Here is a 26,921-nt window from a genome sequence, read left to right on the forward strand (position 1 = left end):
TACTAGTATCTAATAATAAGTACTAGTATCTAATGAATAAGTACTAGTGTCTATTTAATAGGTACACGTATCTAATGAATGAGTACTACTATCTAAAAAATACATACTAGTCCCTAATGAATAACTACGTAATTAAAAATTAAGTACTAGTCACTAGTGGAATACATACTAGTCAAAACTGAAAAGTTGATATCTCAATGACGAATCCCCAAAATTTTTAATTTGTTACTAGTAACAATATAAAAGTTACTAGTCACTATTGAATTAAGTACTAGTTTCTAATTAATAAGTACTAGTATCTAATAAATAAATACTAGTATTTAATAAATAAGTACTAGTATCTAGTGAATAAGTACTACCTAATAAATAAGTACTAGTATCCAATGAATAAGTACTAGTATCTAATGATTAAGTACTAGTATCTAATGAATAAGTACTAGTTACTTTACAAAAGACACTAGTAGCTAAAGAATAAGCACTAGTACCTAAAAAATATAGCACTAGTAGTTAATGAATAAGTACTAGTACTTAATGGAAAAGATACTAGTATCTAAAAAATAAGTACTAGTAACGTTAAATTAGATACTAGTGCAGTTTATGGATTAAATGTTACAACGGCTTGCCATAGTACCATGAAAATAGATACTAGTACTGCTTATAGATTAAATGTTAAAACGGCCTTCCATAGCCAGGCTGTCTCTCCACCAATCCTGTCTCTCTTCCCGCAGGAAGCAGGAACTGGGTTGATGGGATCTCAGCCATGTGTTCTCAGTTCCTGAACACACAATCAGCCGAGCACGGCCAAGCGACATGTCCGCGGAGCAGAAGGAGCTCACTCAGACACCGCTGCTCAAGATATGGGTGCCAGGAATGGGCAGTTCCCTAGGCCAAAGGAGAGGCTGTAAGTGAGGGGATAATTTAATTCACCTGTCTTTCCTTTCACTATATTTGCTTATTCCCGCTCCTCTAAAATTCCTGGTGCATAAGAGTGCTAATCCCTTGTAGATGATCAACCCGGGTGTTGTGAACTTCAGCCCTGCCTGCTTTGTCTACATTTGATTGCATCTTGAAGTTGCACAAAGTGGTGTTTTTGAGAGCTTAGTTTCTTCAGTTGTGGCATCAGAATAACAACAGAACAGAAAAAAAAACCTTGCTACGAGTTCTGTGCTAGACTAACTGAGACTTGTCATGGCACTTGTATACTGTTGTTGTTCTCTCGTTGGTCTGATTCTGCTTCTATTGTTCTCATTTGTAAATCGCTTTTGATAAAAGCGTCTGCTAAATGATTAAATGTAAATGTAAACAGGAATATTATGTAGTGATGTCCGTTTCGCGAACGAATCGTTCGATGTAACCGGTTCTTTTCAGTGAACCGGTTGAACCAGTTCACCAAATTGGTCTGAATTCGTTTGAAACGGTTCGCGTCTCCAGTAAGCATTAATCCACAAATTAACGTTACTTAAGTTATTCACTTTTTTTTTAACGTGTCTGACACTCACTCGGAGTCGAAATAAACCAGTATTCCGGAGTAATTAATTTACTCAAACAGTACACTGACTGAACTGCTGTGAAGAGAGAACTGAAGATGAACACGAGTAGAGTAGCATGTGTGCAGTGAGACGGAAAACAAACGCACACGCCCACTGCTGGAGCGGTTCTCGTTCTCGAGTCAAGAACCGGTTGTATCGGTTGTCGGATCACCAGTACACTGAACCGAGAACCGTTTCTCTCGGACACGACCTATGTAAAGGGGTGGTTGATTGCGATTTCACTTTTTTAACGTTAGTTAGTTTGTAATGTTGCTGTTTGAGCATAAACAATATCTGCAAAGTTGCAGTGCTGAAAGTTCAATGCAAACGGAGATATTGTCTTTTAAAATTCAGGCAGTTTAATGCTTACAAAAAAAATGGCTGGTAAGGGACTACAACGAGCTTCTTCCCAGGTCCATGACATCACGAACCCAGATAAACCCCGCCCCCGGGAACACGCAACAAAGGGGGCGAGGTCATGTTGTGCTGCTTTAGAGAAGAGGAAGAGAAAACTAGGGGTGCACGTAAAAATCTGTTCATATATGAATCACGATTCTGTCTTCTAACCATGGCTGGGTGATATATCGCATGTGATTGTCAAGCGCATTTCGTCAGTAAAGCCGGTTCCCTGATTACCGCTAAATCGCCATCACCTGCTTTCAAATGGAGCGGCATTTAATAGACCAAGTGATTCAGCGTGAAGCTACTGAACAGATCGCCTACTATGACTGACACAGCACGTCTGAACCGAACTAGTTCTTTAGGACAACAGATTCTGTGCTGATGTTATGAGCGTGGGTAAACCGAAGACTTGAATGAAGTAAATTTTTAAATAAGAAAATTTATTTAAAGGGGTCATATGAGATCATTATTTGGAGTAACAGAATATGTTGACATACTTTAATTTTCAAAAAACACATTAATTTTCAAATACTGTAGTTCCTCTATGCCCCGCCTCTCTCAAACGCCCCTCCTTCCAACAAGCGCAGTCTGCTCTGATTGGCAATCTGACCCAGTGTATTGTGATTGGCTGAACACCACAAGCACGCGTCGGAAATGTAACGCCCCTTTCCATAATCGCGAGCTTCAGATTTCAATATAAATGTAAAGACAGTACATAATGCCCTTAGTTTTACCATCAGTTCAAGCCTGAAAGTGGAACAGAGTCGCGTGACAGATACAGTGATGCTCGTATGTATTTGCAGTACACAAGCCACGATTAAGAAAGCTGACTCCACTGTGAGAGCCACTGTCTCTTTTTCACACACACACACACACACACACCACACAATACTCTACATGCAGCAAAACTATGCATTTGAACAGTCAATAGCAAATACTTAAACTATTAAGAAAACATACTTACAGTAGCTGATTCAGAATAAGTTCCAGATTGCCATAGCAAAGTCAGAATTGACCCATTTTTTTTTTAGAAATAGCCTTTGCACAGCTAGCCTTGTAGGGTGCAAAGTTTGTAGCCTTGAAAACTACAACCTCTCCTAGGTTCACAAAACTGTCGTCCATAAAATGCGTTGCACAAATTCGAACATCTGAGTTGTGCTGTTCTGTTGTAAATAAATCTTAACCAATGATTCCTCATTGCATCTACTTTCGGAAGGCCAAATAAATTGCTTTTGCTTTCACCTGGCGGCTGATTTGGCCCGCTGCCCTGATTTTTTTGTTTGTTGATATTATTATTATTATTATTATTATTATTATTAATGTTTTATATTTGTCTTCTCAATGTAACAAAGTGATCATTTCTGATTTTGTTCCATTCGATAATAAATCGATAAGTCATAAATCGGTTAGTCTTGACTGCCAGCGCTGCGCTGCACAAATCTGCTCATATCTGTTCCGCGGGACTTGATGAAAGAGATGAAGCGGCCAGAAGAAGCAGTGAATTGTAGCTGCATCACAGACCTGTTCAGGGCTTCAAGTACAGGTCAGTTTCATCTGTAAATACGCTAGATAGTTGTCTTTATTAACTTAGTTGAGTATTAAACTGCTAGTATCTGTTAGGCTTTCAGTAGCACCCCATTATTATCATCACTCAGAATACTATATGCTAAAGGACATCAATATCGATTGTAAAGTTACATTAAAAAAAATTAACATGGACTTATTGTACAGGGGGATATATGTAGATTGTAATTATTATCATTTTTTTTAAAGAAGTCTCTTCTGGTCACCACGCATGCATTAATTTATTTGATCCAAAATGCAGCAAAAATAGAAATATTGTGAAATTTTTATTTAAAATGACTGATTTATATTTGAATATATTTTAAAATGTAATTTATTCCTGTGATTTTCAAAGCTGAATTTTCAGCGTCATTACTCCAGTCTTCAGTATCACATTATCCTCCAGAAATCATTCTATGCTGATTTGCTGCTCAAAAAGCATTTATTATTATTATTATTATTATTATTATTATTATTATTATTATTATGTTGAAAACAGATTAGACTTTTTTTCTTCAGGTTTCTTTGTTGAATAGAAAGTGCAGAAGAACAGCATTTATCTGAAATAGAAATCTTTTGTAACATTAGAAATGTCTTTATCATCACTTAAAGCATCCTTGCTAAATAAAGGTAATAATTTCTATTCATTACTCCATCCCAAAATGAAAATTTTCATGTCGTTCCAAACCCATAAAAGCTTCGTTTGTCTTCGGAACACAATTTAAGATATTTTGGATAAAAACCGGCAGGCATGTGACCGTCCCATAGATTGCCAAGTAAATAACTGTGTCAATTTTGTTGTGGAGTATCCCTTTAAAACTACAAATTACTTAATAGAAAAGATTTCTATTTTAGAAATTCTATTATAACACTGTTCACAAGTTTTCTTTCATCAGAAAAATCCTGAAAAAAGCATCACAGATTCCCCCCAAAAAATCCAGAAATGTATTTTTTTTTTTTTAGTTTGTATTAGTTTGCATGCATGTAAGCCTGTGATCAAACAAAATGTTTATATTTATGTTTGTATATGATTATTTATAAAATTCCCTTAAGTTCCCATAAATTCCAATACATTTCTGGTAAGTTTCAAATTTGGAATATTTCCAAAATTCCCCAGACGAAGTTTCCAGAAAATTTCCGGAAATGTACTGGAAATTTTCAGCCCATTTGCAACCCTAGACACACCCACTTCAGGTCTTGCAGTCTCCACTAATGAGCTGATGAGTTGGATCAGGTGTGATAATTGAGGGAGACATACAAAATGTGCAGGGCAGGGGGTACTCCAGGACAGGTTTGAGAACCACTGCATTAGAAGATGTACAGTTTTCATTGCAGAAGTCAGTGGGTTCCTGTATGTACTTTGAAGCTAATGTGGCAGCCCTCTTCTTGGACCGCTTCCATTTTTCTTATTTCTCTCAAATAAAGCAGACTATTAAATTTAATGTTGCATTGGCACTGTCTTGTGAATGCATATGTAATCTTCTACTCCAACATCTCCAAATCAATAAACCTTATTCAAACTTTAATGTCAATGTTTTCTACTGGTCCACAGCCTCACGACCCCAGTTTACAAACTGTCCCACAATGATTGTGATGGTTGGTCTGCCAGCCAGGGGAAAGACCTACATCTCCAAAAAGTTAACCCGATACCTAAATTGGATAGGAGTCCCAACTCAAGGTGAGTGTATATATTATGAAGTTAATGATCAGCTCTTAATGGCAAGTATTTGATTATGCAAGCATAATTCACGTTATACAAACAAACACACACATATATGTATATAGATATATGTATATGTGTGTGTGTGTGTGTGTGTCTATGTATATATGTGTGTGTATGTGTGTGTCTATGTATATATGTGTGTGTATGTGTGTGTCTATGTATATATGTATGTATATATATATATATATATATATATATATATATATATATATATATATATATATATATATAGACCCCTTTAAAAGTTTGTAAACATTGCAACGGCTCTGGGTGGGCGGGGCTTAGCTGGAGGCAAAAAGAGGCGCGGATGCTATGTTGACAAGCGTAAACTAGCACGTTTTAGGAGGGATTTATTAAACATGGATGCAGAAGAAGGTTCGGAACTGTCCGAATATGTACAGTCACTGACTCTGCGGGACCGTGACACAAAAAAAAAAAAAAGAATAAAAGTGGCCGTTAGCATACATTTATCAATTAATTCAGTTGATCACTCAGTTTCACTGACCAAACTGGTTATCTGACCAAAATATAATGACGAGTGGATAACATTACAGTAGCCTAATTTATTTATTTATTTATTTTTAGCTAAGCCTGGTGTAGTTCTTGTATCTTGTTCTCATTGGAAACATTTTAACCAAGTTTTGGATATTTCCTAGACAACATATGAATTACTTTCGGGTGGTTTGGGGAATTTTGTCAAGGCTTATTGTCTAATGTAACCTATCGCTGGGCTAACTATGATTAGCAATGTGGATTATTTTAGGAGACCATTCAAAGGATGGCACACACATCTATTGCTGTATGTTTTGTTTAACATTTAAGCAAGCTAGTGCGCTGAAGGTTGGCGACTTTTCACCTATAAAACATAAACTTGCTGATTTGTACTAGATAAAACCAAACACACCAGTACATATGCATAGATTATTTTACCTAATATGAAGTGTGAACTGCAAACACGAGCATTATTTATGATCGTCTCTGTCTAGTCTGTACGCCGTACTGCATTCAACCACAATTGTCTTCTTGATTTCTGTGAAGGAATGTCGTCCGGGATCCGGTGAAACTTTAGTTTTGAACCAAAAGTGCTGTTCCTTCTATTCTGGCAGCCAAAAACACAACAAGACGAAATTTTAAAGTCAAAAACCTCGAACTTTTAGCGCGCCTGCTATGAGTTCTGCCTTATGTTTTGCCTCCAGCTAGAGCGGTGACGTCACAGTGACGTAGGCGATTAGGGGGTCAGTATTTGATTATGCAAGCATAATTCACGTTATACAAACAAACACACACATATATGTATATAATATATATATAATGCATATTTTTTATTGGAATCATTTAATTAAAAAAAATATATATCTTGTATATCTAAATATATCTAAATGTAGTGTGTAAATATATGTAAAAAATCTGCTAACTAACTTTTATTTTTTCGAAGTCTTTAATCTGGGTCAGTATCGAAGGGAAGTTTTGCAGACATACAAGAACTATGAATTTTTTCGTCCAGACAATGAAGAGGCCATGAAAATCCGCAGGTACAATACATTTAGGATGATAGTATATAACTATATAAGTAGTGCTATTTGATTATGTACTCTGTCTTGTGTGCATATCTATGTATTATGTGTCTTTTGTTTAATAATATCTGTGTATTATGTGTTCAGAGCCTATGCCTCAAATGCTCTTAAGGACATCGCCAGTTACTTCACTAAGGAGCAGGGACAAGTTGCAGTGAGTCAAGAATGTAATGGATAACAGTTCTTCTTGTCTGTTCAAGCTATGAGTTCAGCTTTTCAAGCTACTATATGAATCTGTCTGACTTTACACCCAATATGATTGAGAATTTACCAGCGTAGTCTGTGATTCTCAGCATTCTTGTTGAGGAGTCAACCAATCATTGAGGCAAATCAGTCTCTGACAAATGCACTTCACAGGTACTTGATGCCACCAATACTACGAGAGAGAGAAGAGGAGTCATTATCAATTTTGCCAAGGAGAAGGGCTATAAGGCAAGTGCAAGGTTTTGGTTATTCAACAGACTGCATTATGAAAGTCTGCCTCACATCTTCTTTGCATTGTATTTAAAGGGGTACTCCACCCCAAAATGAAAATTTTGTTATTAATCACTTACCCCCATGTCATTCCAAACCCGTAAAAGCTTCGTTCGTCTTTGGAACCAAATTTAAGATATTTTGGATGAAAACCGGGGGCTTGTGACTGTCCCATAGACTGCCAAGTAAATTACACTGTCAAGGTCCAGAAAAGTATTAAAAGCATCGTCAGAATAGTCCATCTGCCATCAGTGGTTCAACCGTAACGTTATGAAGTGACGAGAATATTTTTGTGCGAAAATAAAATAAAAATAACGACTTTATTCAACGACTTGTTTAAGAAAAGTATTAATTTTGTTTTATTCGTATACAGAAGTATTCTCGTCACGAAAGGCGGATCGGAGCATCCCTATGATGGCAGATGGACTATTCTGACGATGCTTTTCATACTTTTCTGGACCTTGACACTGTTACTTACTTACTCCACTTGGGGTGGAGTATTTAATGTGATGATTGATGGGATGTTACTTAAAGACTGTAGTTTTCCAAATTATTTCATAAAAAATATAAGTACTAGAAGAGATTGTGCTCCAAGCTTAAAAAACAAATTGCCTCAAAAACAAATTGGTGCGTAGAGCCAAAAAAAGGTCAAAATAAAAAAGATTGCTAGCTGCACAGTGAATTAGATCCAGACTGGAGAAGGTCTAGCAAAAATATATTTGATCATATAAACTACAGGGTTCAAATATAAAAAATATGATATAAAGGAATGTATTAATTAATGTAAAATATGTAAATCAGAGCCATTCCTCCAGGGGGATCCAGCTAGATAAAAATGTGTCGGTATGCTTGATGATTTTTTTTATTGTAATAATGATGTTATTATAATTATAATAAAATAATGATTGAAATATAATATTAGTGTTTTTTAGCTTTAATTTTGGAGTGAGATATATTTGGATTACCCCATAAGTTTAGTGTCGCATCAGGTATGATTCGTTTTCACCTCCTATTCATTTCTATTGTATCCGTGAATGATGAATGACAGTGGTAAAGCTCTGACGTTTTTTTTTAAATTGGCTTATTTACAGCCAGTTGATTTGTTAAAAAGAACTAGACTCCCAGCACTAAATATAATCTGAATATAGTTAATTTTTTAACTGAGCAAACCGATTCAGATCAGAGTTTAAATGAGATATTGAGTTGATTGTGTCAGCATGCTTGGCTGCAGGGTAACAACAGCAGCAATATAGCGTTTTGTGATGCTTTGGAAAGAAGTAGTTTGTTAATAGAAAGACTACATAGTTTTGAAAACAGTTAAACTGCGGTCATTTAATATTTTATGAAATGATGTAATATTTTGTTAATGATGGTTTAGCAACCAACCTTTCACAAAAAATTTTTATGTGCAGGTGTTTTTCATTGAGTCGGTTTGTGATGACCCAGAAATCATTGAGGCAAATACAATGGTAACACTGAATGTTATTAAACTATTAATAATGTTAGACTATTAAAAATATTTTAGCATGAGAGAGGTTTCATTATTCTTTCCTTTTTTGACAGCAAGTAAAACTGAGCAGCCCAGATTATGAAAACTACGACAAAGAGGAAGCACTGGTGGACTTTCTGAAGCGTATTGATTGTTATAAAATGTCCTATGTCCCCCTGGACGAGGAAAAGGACAGGTACACTGTTGCCGATGTTTCAAATGTATTAAGATGTTATGTGCATCATTTCCAACTATTATGGACTCAACTTCTTTACTTCCTCTGCTCTGCCTCTCCATTTGTTTCATAGGCACCTCTCCTTCATTAAGATCTTTAACGTGGGATCCAGGTACCTCGTCAACCGCGTCCAGGATCACATTCAGAGTCGAATAGTGTATTACCTCATGAACATCCATGTCACACCACGATCCATCTATCTGAGCCGCCATGGAGAAAGTGAGCTCAACCTGCTTGGAAGAATCGGTGGAGACACAGGCCTCTCTTCACAGGGCCAAAAGGTGATTTAGATCATGAACTATACATAAAATCTTGGTCAAAGTAGATCAGTTTATGTGTGAAAGGGACAAAGTGTATCCTTGTTGGAGGTGAACATTGTAAATTTTTTCACAGTCCACGCTACAAAGCAAAAACAGCATTTTCACATTCATCACTAAGCTCTATTTTTGCTGGACAAAAACGATGTCTCTGTATAGATGAAAGGCCAAAACACGAAAAAAAAATGAGACCCTTTCAGATGTATCCAGATTAATGTGGATGTAGCGTTAATTCTAGCATAAGCCATGCATTTCTGTGATTTCAATCTTCCTTATACACACAGATATAGACTAGACTTGTCTGTTTTGTTGAATAGTATGCTAAGGCCCTTGCAGAGTTCATCAGGGGTCAGTCCATCAAGGACCTGAAGGTGTGGACCAGCCACATGAAGAGGACCATACAGACAGCAGAGGCACTGGGCGTCCCATATGAACAGTGGAAAGCGTTGAATGAAATTGATGCGGTAAGCTAGTCATGCTCTATATATAAAAGGTGTATAGACGTGAAATGCAAATGTCAAGAAAAATGTTTGAACTCTGGTACATTTTAAGGTGTATGTGAGGAGATGACTTACGAGGAGATTCAGGCAACCCATCCAGAAGAGTTTGCCTTAAGAGACCAGGACAAGTACCGCTATCGATATCCAAAGGGTGAAGTGAGTCCTTTACACAACACAACTGTGTTAAAATGAGTTTTTGTGAAAATGTGCACTACTGGTCAGAAATTTGGGATAGTTACGAATTTTTTTGTTTTTGAAAGGTCTCTTATACTTGCAAAAGGCTGCGTTTATTTGATCAAAAATACAGTAATGTTTTGAAATAGTATTAAAATAACCATTTTCTGTTTAATGTATTTAAGTTTTGATTTATTGCTGTGATGGTAAAGCTGAATTTTCAGCAGTCATAACTCCAGTCTTCAGTGTCACATGAACCGTCAGAAATCATTGTAATATGCTAATTTTATTTTATTATTAGCTTTTTTTACTGCTTAATATATTTGTGAAAACTGAGATACATGACCACTTTAAAGTTTGCGGTAAGAAAGATTTAAATAAAATGAAGAAATTAATATGTTAATTCAGCAAGGATGCATTAATTTGATCATAAGTGACGGTAAAGACATTTACAATCTTACAAAAGATTTTGGTTTCATATAAATGCTTTTTATTCATCAAAGAATTTTAAAAAAATGCATCACATTATAAACAAAAATATTAAGCAGCGAAAACCTTTCAACATTGATAATAATAAGAACCATTACTTATAATTAAAAACCAACAGTAATTGATAGTATTAAATCAACATATTAGGATCATATGACAGCTTAGAACCGAAATAACAGTTTCTGAAAGTTCAGCATTGCTATCACACAAATAAATGACATTTTTAAATATATTAAAATTGAAAATGGTTATTTCAAAAGTTTTTTTTTCCTTTTTTGTGTTCTGCAGTCGTATGAAGACCTGGTGCACCGTCTAGAGCCAGTCATAGTTTGGGTTGAGAGAAAATGTGATGTTATTGTGATACCAGGCAGTCATGCGTTGTCTACTGGCCTATTTTCTGGACAAAAGTGAAGGTCTAAACCAAAAACAGCCAGCAATTGCTGTTATTGACTATGAAAAAAAAAAAAAAAAAAACTCTGTCACTGTCATAGCATCTTTCATGCAAATAATACATCTCTGATTTCTCCACAGATGACCTACCATATCTAAAGTGTCCTTTGCATACTGTTCTCAAACTAACTCCATTAGCTTACGGTGAGTAGGCATAGTCATGTTTATTTCTAACATGGATCTGTTCATGTTTAGGGTCTAATTTGGGTCCTGTTCTTTTTTTTTTTTTGTCTTCAGTCTGAGAGATCTATTCTGTTGACATGTTTGAGAAACAATTATGATAAATTGAACCCAGCATGAAAAGTAGTTTTTGGGCAGTACCATCTTCTTTACTATATAAATGAAAAACCACAAAATAACATTAGAATTCCGACATAATCTGTTGAAATGATATTTAGTTGATTGGATGCATTACATTATTAATGAAAAGTGCTACACATAATATGAGTACAGCATGTTATTTTATCCCCTCCTTGCAGGATGCAAAGTGGAGTCCTTCTATTTAAACATCCAAGCAGTGAACACACACAGGGACAGACCCACAGTAAGTCATGAAACCCTCTGGAAAGATGAAGAATTTTAATTGTTGATCAGTGTCTAAAAGCGATTTCTTATTTGCATTCCAGAATGTGAATGTCGCAAGAAAGCCAGAAGAAGCACTACAGACTGTACCTGAACATCTATAATCATAAAAAAAACCTTAAATTTGCCATTTTTGCACAATTAATCTACCCATAGATTGTGTAAATGGATAACAAGGTGGGAGGAAGGAATTTAAAAGGACATGAGCATATGTTTCCATTTAAGATTATCAAGGTCTGCAAACACAAAAGTGGGATCCAAAAGTCTGAGACCACATGTTTTTTTTTTTCTTCTCAAAACATTTAATGTAATGATTTAATTTTTATTTCCAATTCAACTCTTCATTTAAATTTTGTGGTTAATATGAATTTTCCTTACAAATTATACTGATGTATTAAATTAGAAAACTCAGAACAGATTTTTTTTTGCTTTTTCACTGGGGGGCTCAGACTTTTGAATTGTAATTTAGTTTCTCAAACTAAACTGAAAATCAAGTATGTTTGTACTTTGTTGATAAGAAAACTCAGAAGGTTTGGATTGGATTGGTGTTTTTTTTTTGGTTTGGATGTTTGTTGTAAATATAGTTTTTTTTTTTTTTTTACTAGTTTAAAATGTTTTGTTAGAACAGGTAAAATCACTATTGTGTGAAAGTGAATAGTCTTTATTTTAATAATTTTAATATTGTGTTCCAAGATATTAGCAATAATACCCATTTATGCATTCATAAAGTACAGTAATCAGAAGACGATTCAGTTAACAGCACCATGGACAGCAACCAAACAAATAAATCTAAATTCGACTCGTCAGTCGTCACAATATCACACAAGACCGTTCTCAAGCCACTTTACTCCTCACAATTCATTATTTGTTAATATGTTCACGAGCGCCTGTCCAAAAACCTTCTCCTGCATAACTGAGTAAACACTCAGTATCCAAATACTTCAAATATGGAGACAGTAATGCGGTTTCACAACAATTTTGTGACGAATGAGAAAAAGGCTTCTGGCAGCAATCTTCGGAATTGTAGGCATTCACGGGTTAATGGTTTGAGTGTTTTTTCGTGCCCCCCAAAACCGTGGCGAGGCTCTGCGAAATTTCCAGTATGCACACGTGAAAATGCTCCCCTTGAAACCCACAAATACCTGCACGTGATTGAAACTCATTTGTCATTGTAACCAAGTGATTTTTTCCAGTCTAAATGAGCATCCACCTCTCTTGTGGCATTATCGTGGCTTCAGTATCATTTTTAGGATCAGTTTGGAAGGGAGGGGGCAATACTGCCCCTTTTACAAACAACTTTGTGCAGTGAAATGTGAAGTTAGTGGAAGACCTTACGCAGTCGCCTTAAGGGCAAAACAGTGGTTTTGACTCTCCCACACAATCTGAAAGCATGGATGTTAAACTGGATTTGACTATCCACGCTGTCTTTTTCATCCTACTTACTGTTGTTCCTTTTGGATGTGCGCATTTCGACGCGCAATCAGTTCCTCTCCAGGTATGTGTAATTGGTAATAGCGTTATTGGTCATAATTTTACACTTAAACATGATTTGCTGTATTGTTCTGTGACATTTTCCTCTGATGAGTAAAATATAAAGTTTGTCTCTAGTGACCGCGATAGTATTTTGCGCGACACAAACACTAAAAACATCGCCTCGTCACATACGCGCGAAAACGCACAGTCTGAAGAACATTTAAGCGTTTCTGTACCAATGGAATGTCATTTCATTTTTAGAATTTTATATTGTTTATCTACGCATAGAACCTTTTTATGTTGTATTTGAATGCTTTAGGAAACGGAGGAGGAAAATAACATCTGTTTACAATACTTTTGGTAATCGTAATAGTCTTATTGTTCGCAACATTGTGTGTTCTTAAAGATGTAGTTTTTATTGTGCGTTACACTGGAATCTTAAACAGTTGTAATAAAGATTCCCACTAAGTTCCAAATTATGTGAGAAAATCAAATTATTTTGTACAAATTTATTTTTGCATCCCTTCTGGGCTTTAATAAGGAAAACATAAAGAAAAGGAAGGATAACATTCAGGTGTTGTCCTTTAAGATTTCTGTATTCACATATTATGCCCATTAACAAACGTTCATGTCATAATTATTTAGCAGCTGTTTTATTATCTCAAAATTTGTTTTAATAAACCTGTGTCACAGCAGGTTCGTTTAAAGAGTGTACTGGAAATTTATAGTAGCAAAGACACATTTTTCCATATTTAGCTTTTCGTTTGTGTAATATGTTGGCACAACAGTGAATTATGTGTAAATCCTCCAGTGGCCTTGTGTGTACAGTACTGACATTTAGTTCCATTTCCACCCCTTTCATGAATAACTTTGATTCAGTCTATTTCAATGTAAGATCAAGACCAAACCACTGGCATCTGAGAATACTGAGAGTATTTCAAACTATTTTTACTTCAAAGGTAATTTGTGGTTGGTAATGTATTAGTTATTAAGTTTATATGAATAATACGAAGTTTGTATGCATATTTAAAGGGGTTTCATGAGGTTTGTTTTGTGATGCATATATTTATAACAGCTATCAGGAATTAATTCTTTGTAGATAATTTTATGTGATATACTTTTACTGAATGTAATGTAAAAGTTTCTTATACACTCTGGATGGGAGCTATCAAAAAAAAATAACTGTAGGCCTCACATATTATTTTATACTTTTTTGAGACTGAGACGTCAGACCTCAACAGCAAAACCAGCATTAAGTACACTCAAATAAATATTTAGGTCTAAATTTAAATTTTATTTAATTCAATTACATAACAAATTTCCATCCATTTAGATTACATAGTTTTAACATACAAGAAATTAATACATTTAATGTGATTAATTTGAGTCAGTCATACGTGAATGAAACGGGTAAGTTTTATGTAATAGTTCCCAGCAAAGTCCCCACACTGCTCAGTGTGCATGTGTTTCCACACTACAGAGTGTTAAAGTAGCATTGAAGCAGTGCTGGAGTTAAGAAGATAATTATGTGATGATTGACCATTAATGATGAACAGCTGCTTTTAACAAGCAGAATCACTGAAGGAAAGAGAAACACAAGATGAAATCAACTGAAATAAAATACATGAAATCTCTCAAGATCTGATTAAACAACAACTAAAACCGCTTTACCAGCTTCTCATTATTAGCCAGATTGACTTTATTTCTGTCAGACATCTAGAGAAGCTCTTATTGAGAATTAACAGAGGCTTAGATGTTATATTGTTTCATTTGAAATCACCATCAAGGAGACCAGTGTTTCTTTTTGTTGGGCTCTTGACCCTTGCTGTTTTGGTGGTAATGTTATGCTGTTTGTATTAATAGTGTGTTCATAAAAACACGTTTAGCTTAACCAGCAAAGATAAATAAGTAAATAAATAAAAGTTGTATGCAAATGATCCATTGACCTCATTAGAAGCTCAGTTTTTGTTTAAATGGATGTTGAATTGCTTTAGCATTGTTTATAGCTTCAGATCAAGTAGTACTGGAAAAAAAGATGATTTAAATGATTTACAAATCACTTTGTGCACACAAAATTTTCAACTAAAGCAAGACAAAGACCACAGACATCAAGAATCAGCATATGAATCTCAACAGTGGTGACAGTCAACAAATTGCTTCATGCTGTAATGCATGCTGGGTATCAGCATAGTACAAGTATCCCCATGTATCCCAGCATGCATTGCCGCATGAAGCATTTTGTTGACGTGTTAGAAGCAATATGAGCAAAACAATCCAGATCAGTCACTGGAGACCGAGAGCAAAGCAGAAGCAGACTTAAGTGATAATGTTGACATTTATTCTAAGATTTTCTTTTTTTGACAAGACATTCTATACTCTTAAATATTTACTGTCAGACACTCAGACCCAGGATAATATATTTTAGTCTTCGTAGTTTTTAATTTGTAGATCTGGCTAATTAATATTTGTTTCCGTCACCTTAATCTTGTCTTCAAATTATATACACAGCTTCTTTGAGCATATGCTGTTGCATGCAGTGCATGAAAGAGTGCTCTGATAGACTGGCTTTTCTGTAGCCAGACCAATGTGCTCTGAATCAGATTCAAGTTAACAGATTGAGATGTGACATCAGTTCAAAAGTCCCGCGAAATCAAAATGAACATTCTAATCATACAAATTGTTCAGTAAATTCCTGTCATGTTTTAAATGGATGTTTTTTCAGCAAATTCCCTAGCAAACCTACAAATGTTTATGTTCATGTGCACAACTTTTTTTTTTTTTTATAGCTGAGTTTAAGAAAATTGAAAGATTTCAAAAATAAATAATGTGGCTTGGCATATTAATGTATTATTCTGGTGTTTGTTGTGCACTTAGCTCAAGGTGACGGATTACCATGTGCGATGTTCTGTAGTGTCTCGCTATGCTGTAACCACAGTAGAAAGCACCGTATGGAACCAACTCCACATCACTAAAGAGGCGGCCTTTGAGGTGGATTTATCTTCATCTGCATTTATTTCCAACTTTACCATGTGAGTCAACAATTACACCACGGTCTTTGTTATTCTGGCTGTCAAATCATTTTAAAAACAGTGAAATTACAATTAAATTGAGTATCACTTGGCTTAAGTTTGAATTTTTTTCCTGAATAGACACAGCAGGCTTATAATTGTACTAATGATTTGTTCATGTGGAAAGAAGTGCTTTGTGATCAAAAGGGATTTTTTTAATGCTCAGATCTTATTTACTTATAATTAAAAGATTACTTCACTTAAATGTTAAAATTCTGTTATCATTTACTTACCCACATGCTGTTTTCTGTTCTTCTGTGAGAGCCATTCTTAATAACCCCAATCATACTATTCAAGGTAGTTACATCAATGGTAACTTTCAAGCTGTAAAAATGACACAAAAGCATCATAAAAGTGACACTATTTTCTAAATCTTCTGGAACCGTATGATAGCTTTTTGTGTGACAAGTACACTTATATTTGAGACAAAAATCTGGCCTCCTTGGCACATTCATGAGAAAAGTAGCAATGTCCAATGTATGAACAATTCATTATTTTGAGTTAGTTTAAGTCAATGAATCAGTTGATCTGGATCATAAACCTTGAACGATTCATTCATTAATTGAACTGATCCGTTCATCTCACTGATCCAGATTCAGCGGTTCTTGAGTTAAGAACTCAAAGAAAGGGAAGATATCAAGTGAATGGCGATGTAAATATGGTCTGCTTGTCAGTCAGAGCTTTTGTATATAGACCATTTTATTTATTTTTTTATCATATTTTAAGGTGCTTTTGCATCTTTTTTGAAGCTTGAAAGCTTCAGTCCCCACTGATTGTAATCACATGGAATACACTGACCTACACAATTTTTTAGAATTTCTACTTTTGTGTTATACAGAAGAAAGTCAGTCATACCGGTTTGGGACCCACATGAGAGTGAATAAATAATGAAGAATTATGAAGAATTTTTAGGTGAACTGTCCTTGTAATTTCACTTATTCTATTCTATCAGTTTTTTTTTTTTATACAAATTAAGAAACATAGAAAAGGACACTGGAACAAAAAGGACCTAGCAATCATATTTTTTCACCAGAGTAAAAGTTCTGTAAACCTCTTTTCCAGAAATGCTAAATATTAATAATTTCCCACAAATAAGGCTCCATAACAGCTTGATAAAGCACACCGGGGCGGGATTTGGAAGCGGACGTGGGTCAAAAGTAAAGAACGTTGAGGCCAGATGAATAGCTGGCTTTGTCAAGAAAACTCAGAAAGCTAGAGAAAATGACGAGAACTGGCTCTGTTCACTCTCGCTTTTACCCAGCAGAGTTTACCAAGGCACACGGCCAAGGTACACACGCTCACACATTTATGTGCATATAAATACACACACATGCGTGAAGAATGTACACATGTATCCATCAACAAAGCAGGGCTTCAAGTTTCAATGTACATTACAGATGTATACACACCCTCAAAGAATCACACAAATACAGACAGACACTTCCATCAGGCTCTGTATTTTTTCAAATAGCTGTAGCAAAAGTGTTTCTTTCATGCAGTAGCATTTGTTAAACCATGAGTGAGAGCTCTGTGTTCACAGTGTCACATGCACAGCCATCCCAGACCTCTCAGTGCCACACATACATACAGGCGCCTCATTTTCCACTGTGCTTTAAACTGTCCATTCACCCTGCTCTTATTCAAACAAACTCTTTTTCAAGGCTTTTGGTTTATTTTGGTTGGTTCTTGTTGACTTATATTTAAATATATTTGCTTATAGGGGCTGACCTTACTTTAGCATTTTCTCAGCTTGACCCTCGTGTAAAGACATAAAGAGAGTATGGATAGCTTCGTGTGGGTGAACTCCTTAGCGTTTATGCAGGGGAAATGCTCCTGAACTGAGCGTTAATGGGATTTTGGAATTGCTATGTGATTGCGAGAGTTTCACAGTAATTATGGTTTGCGAGGGAAATTACATTTTCTTTTCACCGCGATCCATTTCCATTTGTTTTTGTGATTTAAAATTAAGAAATACAAAACGCAATGGCAAAAAATCCGCACACCAAATGAAATGCACAGTTCAAGGTCAATTAAGTTGACAACAAAAACTAAAGTGCACAAACAAAAAAAGTGACTGTGCACACACGCACAAAAAAAGCAAATGTTTCAGTCCTGGCTGGACTATCTTCAGTGTTAAAGAATTTGATTTCATTTGAATTTTATTGAAAATTTTAATTTCTTAATTTTTAGATAAACAAACAAATCCTGCACACTACCAAACTCATGCAAAAAGTATCAAAAACATATATTTATGATGTTTCGGTCACATGATCTATTGAATATTCATTCCGGTATCGAAACTGTTTTTGTTTTCCAGTTTTGACCTTTTTTAGTCCTGCGCCAATCTATCGATTGCCTTCAGGTGTGCGGAGATTAATTGTTAATTAATTTTTAGTTAAGAATTACAATCATAATTGTGTGAAATAAAGACACAATTACAAGAAAAAGTTACAATTATGAGAAATAAAGACACAGTTGTGAGATATAGTGTCACATTCTGAGATAGTCACAATTTTCAATAAATTTTAACTTTGATAATATAGTCACAATTGTGAGAATAAAGTCACCATTTTGAGTTATAAAACAGCAATTATGAGAAATAGTCACAATTATTGTAGGAGTGATAAAGTTACAGTTGCAAGATATAAAGTCACATTTTGTGAATACGCTAACTATTAAAAAGTCACAGGTGTAAGATATAAAATCTCGTTATGAGACAACTATGAAAAAAAGGTCATAATTGACAGAATGAAATTGCAATTTTTAGTTAAGTCACAATTAAGAAACAGTCAAATCACAGTTGCAAAATATTAAGTCACATTTTTAGATATAAAGTCTGTTGCATTATGAAAAGTCACACACACTGTGAGGTGTAAAGTCACATTTTGAGACTAATGTGAGAATTTGCAATTACTTTATTTTACACTTTATTTTAAGGTCCAATTCTCTCTATTACCACACCATTAACTATGACTTTGACCTCAAACTCCTAATTTGCTGCTTATTAATAGTTAGTAGGTACTTGTTAAGTTTAGGTATTGGGTAGGATTTGGGGTGTAGAAAATGGTCATGCAGAATATGTTCTTTTAAGTACTAATAAAAATACCAATATGTTAATATGCTAATTAGCAACTAGTTATTAGTGAGAAATGGTCCCTATACTTAAGTGATACCTTTTTTATTACCTTTTATGAGGGATAGGATGTGTTTATAAACCAGTGAGAAGTGGTTTTGCCACAAGCATATCACAGATGTATGAACTAGTCTGTATGATTATTATTAAAATATTTGTGTTTTCTGCTTTGATTTGTCTTTATTTATATCCAGCACCTCAAATGGTAAGGTGTATGTGGCTCAGGTGAAGAGGAGAACTGATGCCAGGAAGATCTACGACACGGCTAAGAAGCAGGGGAAAACGGCAGGACTTGTTGCTACCAAGTCAGTCCAAATTTTGTTTAATACCTTCTCCACCGGGACTTGCTTTTGGCAGAATCCCAGTGTGCAGCCATCCACTAAAAATTGCAAAAGGCTGTTTAATTTTCTCTTCACATTTGACCCAACAAACATGCTGTTTTGAAAATTAATGTCTTGGCACAATCCCCACAGTTTTTCCTCATACACTTGCAGATGTTTCGAAAAATAATTTTTTTTTGTTGTTGAATTATCTTTAAAGTAATGGAACCTGATTAACTTCTGTTGTATTCCAAAAGAACGTGAGATAGAGAAGTTCCGTGTAGCAGTCAACGTGCCTCCTGGAACTCGTGTCTCATTCTCACTGACTTATGAGGAGCTGTTATCACGACGTCTCGGCCGTTATGAGCTGTCTCTGGGTCTACGGCCTGGCCAACCCGTGCAGAACCTCTCCCTGGATGTCAGCATGTCAGAGCGGACCGGCATCAGCTTTATCAGAGCTCTGCCACTGCGAACCAGCCGACTGCTAACCAGCAATGCTCAAGGTACCCTAAAAGAACCACTTCTGTCATATCAATGCTTTAGAACAACCAATCACAAAATATATGGTTTATCTCCTATTCACTGATCTTTCAGTGGATGCAGATCCTCCTCCATCAACCAAGGTTGAGCAGAATCCTTACTGTGCACATGTGCACTATACTCCCACCATACAGCAACAGAAGAAAATCTCCCCCAGAGGTCTCAATGCAGACTTCATCATTCAGTATGATGTGGAGCTCAAAGACCCCATAGGGGACATCCAGGTCTTCATACTAATTATCTGATTGGTGGTACCAGAATAGCAGTGGTCCTGGTGTAACATTGTAATGTTTTATCTTGTTTTTACTCCAGGTAGATGATGGCTATTTTGTTCATTACTTTGCACCTCGAGGGCTTCCTGTAGTTCCTAAAGATGTCATCTTTGTCATTGACATCAGCGGCTCTATGATTGGCACAAAAATGAAGCAGGTAGCATGTCAGCCATCTCAAAACCACAATTTATTGAGAATGAGATAAAGAACGATGAATGATGTATTTCTCCACTGTGTTTTGCATCAGACAAAGGCAGCCATGACCACCATACTGAGTGACCTACGTGAAGGAGATTACTTTAATCTCATCACGTTCTCAGATAAGGTCCACACCTGGAAGAAAGGCCGCACTGTGCGGGCCACTCGGCAAAATGTGCGGGATGCCAAGGAATTTGTCAGGAAGATAATCGCAGAGGGCTGTAGGTGTTTCTTCTGCATCTTAAAAAAAATATTTTTATTATTCAAAATAATAACATTGTCTCCTGCAGAATTCTGTTTTTGATATATGTATTTTTATAAAATGTATTTAACGTTTACATATATAATTATAATGTGTCCATAATAAAAATTATATATACAGATTCAACCTTAAGTACATTTGCTTCATTTCAAGACAGACATCTATTAATGAACTTGATGTTCAGTAAGTGAGTCAGATTGATTTAGTGATTCAGTAACCGCTAATTAATTAATTGAGTTCAGTGACTGATTCAAACTAGTAACCCATAGTTCTTTTTTTAACAGTTATCAAAGGATGATGATGTTTGTGAATCATATTTTCCTACATGCTGTTTTTTTTTTTTTTTTTTTTTTTTTTTTTACTCAATAGACATGTTTTTGCCCTTATTTTGTGGTACACTGTATTTTATCTCATCACAGTCAATCCGGACTGGAAACTCTGGGATAAATGTTTTTATGCAATTTATGTTGCTATGAATCTAGAGATTAAACAGCCACAGTGAAGATTCAGTTATGCAAGAAATACTGTAATACATTTTTTGTCCTTACACCAGGGACAAACATCAATGCAGCTCTACTGTCTGCGGCCCAGTTGCTAAATCCATCCTCACACTCGTCTTCATCCACTGGTCGTGCGTCTTCGTCTCACCGTGTTCCCATGATCATCTTCCTGACTGATGGAGAAGCCACTATTGGGGAGACAGAACCAGATGTGATTCTGCGCAATGCACAGAATGCTTTGGGTTTAGCTTCGTTGTTTGGCCTGGCCTTTGGAGATGATGCTGATTTTCCAATGTTGAGAAGGCTGGCAATGGAGAATCGGGGTGTGGCTCGGATGGTAAGTGGCCCTCTACGCGTATGCCTATACAAGAAAAGTTGAAAGAGTCTCCAGTATTTCTGGAACACACCCACTCCATTAAAAGGATAATTCTTCCAAAAATTCAGCCAATCAGATTTGAGGACTGGAACTGTATAATAAGAATATTTTATTTAAATGATTTACATTAAATTATGTGTAAATGAAATAATATTTAATATTTTCATTTGTTTGTTGTCTTTCAGGTATATGAGGACGATGATGCAGCTGTCCAGTTGAAAGGTTTCTATGATGAAGTCGCTAGCCCTTTGCTTTCAGATATCCAGCTGTCCTATCTAGACGAACAGGTGTACGATATCACTCGCTCTCTGTTCCCAAACTACTTCCAGGGCTCTGAATTGGTAGTCACTGGTCGACTTAAGCCAGGTGTACAGGATCTAAAGGTTACACTAACAGCAAACGATTCAAAGCAGAAAGTCAGAGTGGAGAATGAGCTACCATTGGCCAAAGCAGTTGTAAATGGCACAGAACCGTCTCTTGGCTGTGCACAGGCACTGGATGGCATTCCTAGCTTTGTGCATCGTCTCTGGGCTTATTTCACAATCAAAGAGTTGCTCTTGGCTAAAATTAACACCTCGGATGTATTCATACAGCGTCGTCTTGTAGATAAAGCCACTAATCTTTCGCTGAAGTACAATTTTGTAACACCGGTCACATCATTGGTTGTGATCAAACCAGATATCAATGAACCCGAACCTACTATTAGCTCTTCTGTTGTGGCTACTACTAGCAAGACGTCAACTATTACCATAGCGGGTTCTACAAACGTGACAAATCAGACCTCTCACGCTGCACCAAAAATATCCACAAATGCAGCAGGAAACAAAAAATCCAGCTCGTTCTCACCTCCAAAAACAAGCAAACCTCCTGTCACCAAATCTGTACTGGCACATCCACCACCCTCAGGGTTTCACACCACAGGTCGACCTCCCAACACTTCTGTTTCCCTTAACAAAACAAGCTCTCCTCCATCACCCAAGAAGACCACTACAGGACCACTTAAGGCCACTTCTACCCCACTTTCCAGCAAGCCATCCTCCTCGCTTCCAAGCACCATCAAAACCACACCAGCCTTGGCTAAGATTTCAAACACACCTGTCAGTACAGCGAAAACCACTTCTTCCTCTCCACCAGTCAAAAGCACAACGTTAGCCACCTTATTCAAAACTGCACCATCTGTGGTGAAAGACTCTTCCTCAGATGTTGAGAACTCTACTACCTCAGGACTCACAACGCTTGAGCAGGGCAAACAAACATTAACCTCCACAGCATCAACCACAGATGCTAATTCAGACATTCAGGTTGAACTAGAAGTGGCCACACTGATGGCTCCTTCGTTTCTGCCTATGCCTGGAATGACAGATGCACCAAAGTTGTGGGAAGCCTCTCGTTTTCTTGGTGAGTTCCTTCTAAGGAGCAGAAGCTGAAATTTTTAGCCACAATTTTGCAGATATTTGGTAGTTTTTGTTTTTGTGTCATCTATTTTCCATTCTTCTCTGTCCATCAGATGTGTCGTCATCCATCCAGATCCAGAGGAAAGGTAATGCAGTCCATTTTATTTTCATTCTACTTCTTTGGTTAAGACACCGTATGTGTCCACTAGGGCAGATTAAGTAGTGCTGAACATTCATCTATAATTCATTTTCTATAGCTACGTACCAGTTGACAGGGTCTCTACTTGGTGTCCATGTCTCTTTCAATGGTATCTGTTTAAGTTCACTTTACTTGATAAAATGTGCATTTGGTCTGTCATGTCTTGCACACAGCTGTGTACAAACTATACCTGGAACTGATTAAACTGAATAATAATGCTAGAAACTCCTTTTCACGTTACTTCATGCAACAGTTCTTTCTGGTCCTCGAATCTGATTGGCTGAGAGGAGTGCGATATTCTAGTGATAACAGAGCTCCAACCGTTTATATCACACCACTTGCAGTATTTCTCACACTATAATTTTAAAAAAATAATGCTGTTTATGTGTCATGGAATGTTTTAAGAGTTTTTTAGGCAAGAATGGACTTGTGTGGACTTCAAATATGCAGTTTGTTAATAAAGCTAACATATTTTTTAAAATTTGCTTAGATGTTTTCAGAGATCTGAGCTCCAGTGTCTCAGCGGCCGTTCAGTGCTCATGAACCTGCTAAGAGCCGCCTTACTTCAGCCAACTCTTCTGAAATTTGCCACTGGCTTTGATGTCTCTATAGTGGTCAAACATGAGCGTGACGAGTGGGGCGGGGCCGAGAGTCGTGGGAACGGAGCGAGGCCGGTGGAGTGATTGGGAAATGAGCGACACCTGCTCCACTCACCGGTCTCGAGTCCCACGGAGGAGATCGGAAGGATACAAAAGAGGAGCGATGACAGTGAAGGACGAGAGAGGACCATGCCTGGGCTTTATTTTGTGGTTTGGTTTTGTTTGTGCGCGGCAGTCGCCCGTGAGGGGCTGTCGCGCTATTTTAATGTTTATTTGGCTATTAAATAAAGACCGGTGAGTGGAGCAGGTGTCGCTCATTTCCCAATCACTCCAACGGCCTCGCTCCGTTCCCACGGCTCTCGGCCCCACCCCCCTCGTCACTGTGTTCAAAGGATTAGATATGTTTTGTTTTGGGTAAATCTAATGGGCAGTCTTTGGTCTCATTAATCTATTATTTGTTCCAGAGCAAATAGTTTTGGCTGAGGGGAAAATCTTATCACGTTATAATTTATGTAACTTTAATGCTGTATGTTGCGTCTTGTGTATTTAAGGACTTGTGCTGTTGAACTGTTGTATAAATGCAATATCACATTCATAGCCATGCGATATGGCTGTGATTACCCACGGCCGAATCACAGCCGTGCCAATATATGTTTTTAGGTTTGTTTGGTTGGTATATTTATGTGTTTACTTACTTTTGAATTGAGGTTGTGGTGTTATATTTTTTCATCTTATTGTGGAAATGAAAGCAGAGCAAATACTGAGAGTGCCAAAAATTTGCCAAACATTCAGGTTTGTGCTATTAACAGGAGGAAAACAAAGTGGCAGCCATAAAGACGAGTGGACACATACGGTCAAGGTGAAATTAGGGTAAAGTTGTATCTTCCTTGATTGTGTGTTTCTTAATCTTTTATAAAGATATTGAACTTCTTAAAGGTAAGTTATACATTTTTCAAATGCTAAATCAGTTTGACACTGATTCCAAATATAAACAATAACTTCCTAAACATGAATCAAATCAAGCCAAAGCTGCATTATGATGTTTTTTTTTTTGCAGATTATGATACAGCACATGACTACGACTATGACTACAACATCCATTATGAGTCATGTGAGTTAAAAACATTACAAATTTTAGCTTGGCCTACTTTTTCAGCTACCAGGAATCATTATGTAGTTTTTGGATTTGTTAATTTTTCTTTCAGATTCCGATGCTGAAGTGTCTGGTAAGCACTTCCTTCATTTATCAATTCATAATCTGTGTTTGTGCAATATAAAACCTTCAGAAATGCAGTGCAACTACATTTATTAACTTGTAATAAGCAGCACATTTTTACTGTAGTATGTCTTCAGTTTCAACAGACCCAGATAACCAACCCAGTTTAAGTTCAGTTAGAGTGTTCTCCTCCTCAGGTATGACTCGAGGACAGAATATCTTATGAAATATTAAATTTTTCCTTTAGCTATTTTTGGACATTTAAAGTTAAATATAAGATTATAATCTCATTAACATAAGAGTATTTTGTGTCTCTGAAAGTGGATGGAGACCCGCATTTTGTTGTTCAGCTCCCAAAGCTTCATCAGGACTTGTGTTTTACCGTCGATGGCAGGGCTGATGATGTACTACGGCTTCTTGTGGACCCAGACAAAGGTTTTATGGTTTACCATCCAATATATAGCTTATTGTTTAGATACTCTTTTAACATGATTGATGTCTCTTGTTCCTGTTTTATACCTGTTATACCTGTTCCTGTTTTATATTAGGAATTATTGTGGATGGGCATTTAATTCTGGCTCCTTCTAAAGAGGGGCTGGAGAATCGCACTCGTACCTTCTTCGACAGGATTTCCATTACTGCAGCCAAAGGTGCCATTTTAATCACATTAACATTGGACTCAGTACAAGTGGAAGTGGATGGGAAGGAAACTGAGATGCTGCCCACCAATCAGAGAGGATCTGTGGAGCGGCATGGCATGAGAATTACGGTTGAAGAACACCACAGCTGTTGGATTGAGCTCGGTGTTGGTGTGCAGTTCCTCATTCTCTTCCATCACTACAACCATCCCAAATACTTTCAAATGGAGCACCTGGGCTTCTATATTGCAGATGGAAAAGGGCTTTCTCATCTCACTGAAGGGCTGTTGGGTAGGTAACACCAATTCTTTTTTTTTTTTTTATTTTGTTCAGTAAGATGTCAAATGGTTTTTCAGCCACATTTTGCCATTTTTGAGATCTTGTATGGGTATTTATTTCCAGGCCAGTTTCAACATACCCTTATGGAGGTCATAAGGGTTTCAAGGGATCAAGCTAATTTCCATCATGCACAAACAAATAAGAACACTTCACTGGCCACGGGTTTGCTAAAGAAAGGAGACGAGCATTTTCCTGTCACTCTACAAGACAAGATTCTGAAGGACTCATCCAGAAAGCGACACTCAGCTCAATGTTGGGTAGTGCCAAAGGTGGATGTAGAGAGACTTCTGGGCCATTCCTATGAGAGCTATGTCGTGGATCACCAATAGATGACCTTCAAACCATTTCTCCACAACTACAGAGGTATAAAAGGTACAGAAAAGACACTGGAACTTGAATCTTTTTTCTATTTGACAGTGAAAAAACAACTGATGGGGGAGAGAATAGGAATATACACAAGCTGTGATGAACTGAAGGATGATTCTGAAGCATTGACTGGTCCAAATATTTGCATTTGAAGTATATATATATATATATATAAGGTGGTTATAGTATATATATATATATATGTGTGTGTGTGTGTGTGTGTGTGTGTGTGTGTGTGTGTGTGTGTGTGTGTGTATATGTATATGTGTGTGTGTGTGTGTGTGTGTGTGTGTGTGTGTGTGTGTGTGTGTGTGTGTATATATATATATATATATATATATATATATAATTTATATTTTTTGAGTAAATGTTTCCTTGGTGAGCATAAGCTTTCTTTCAAATACATAAAAAAAAAATCTTGCTGAGATCTGTGTATTTTTATCAGTAAATTAATTATTTAATAAAATGTAATATTTAATATTCTCTTTGGGATGAGATGATGATAAAAAATTCATCGTAATCAAATA

The 26,921-nt window shown here is 36.4% G+C and overlaps 2 protein-coding genes across 2 annotated transcripts; both read left to right on the forward strand.

Annotated features, from left to right (window-relative positions):
- The first annotated feature begins 710 nt into the window (after positions 1-710).
- Positions 711-11,915, forward strand: LOC109048055 (6-phosphofructo-2-kinase/fructose-2,6-bisphosphatase-like). The gene is given in 15 exon segments (XM_042751463.1): positions 711-901; positions 5,047-5,172; positions 6,653-6,749; positions 6,879-6,945; positions 7,149-7,223; positions 8,678-8,734; positions 8,829-8,950; positions 9,063-9,270; positions 9,624-9,770; positions 9,858-9,962; positions 10,758-10,807; positions 10,809-10,882; positions 11,001-11,063; positions 11,399-11,463; positions 11,546-11,915. Coding segments are annotated over 15 exon segments (1,407 nt in total). The 5' UTR covers positions 711-810; the 3' UTR covers positions 11,606-11,915.
- A 167-nt stretch (positions 11,916-12,082) lies between these two features.
- Positions 12,083-26,559, forward strand: LOC109048383 (inter-alpha-trypsin inhibitor heavy chain H6-like). The gene is made up of 18 exons (XM_042751485.1): positions 12,083-12,995; positions 14,190-14,225; positions 15,848-16,003; positions 19,370-19,481; positions 19,752-19,998; positions 20,090-20,259; positions 20,348-20,464; positions 20,555-20,726; positions 21,321-21,604; positions 21,829-23,041; positions 23,151-23,183; positions 24,754-24,771; positions 24,893-24,946; positions 25,041-25,061; positions 25,198-25,248; positions 25,373-25,486; positions 25,600-25,980; positions 26,092-26,559. Exons 1-18 carry the CDS (start codon positions 12,892-12,894, stop codon positions 26,355-26,357), a joined length of 3,549 nt encoding a protein of 1,182 aa, XP_042607419.1. The 5' UTR covers positions 12,083-12,891; the 3' UTR covers positions 26,358-26,559.
- Positions 26,560-26,921: the final 362 nt, after the last annotated feature.

This window comes from Cyprinus carpio, chromosome B23 (genome assembly GCF_018340385.1).
Source record: "Cyprinus carpio isolate SPL01 chromosome B23, ASM1834038v1, whole genome shotgun sequence".
NCBI lineage: Eukaryota > Metazoa > Chordata > Actinopteri > Cypriniformes > Cyprinidae > Cyprinus > Cyprinus carpio.

Bases quoted from the DNA above. Each gene is read 5' to 3' on its own strand.
- LOC109048383 (XM_042751485.1), top strand. From the start codon at position 12,892: ATGGATGTTAAACTGGATTTGACTATCCACGCTGTCTTTTTCATCCTA. The intron at 20,260-20,347 runs GTCTTCATACTA...TTTTTACTCCAG, and splicing joins ACCCCATAGGGGACATCCAG to GTAGATGATGGCTATTTTGT. The intron at 20,465-20,554 runs GTAGCATGTCAG...GTTTTGCATCAG, and splicing joins TTGGCACAAAAATGAAGCAG to ACAAAGGCAGCCATGACCAC.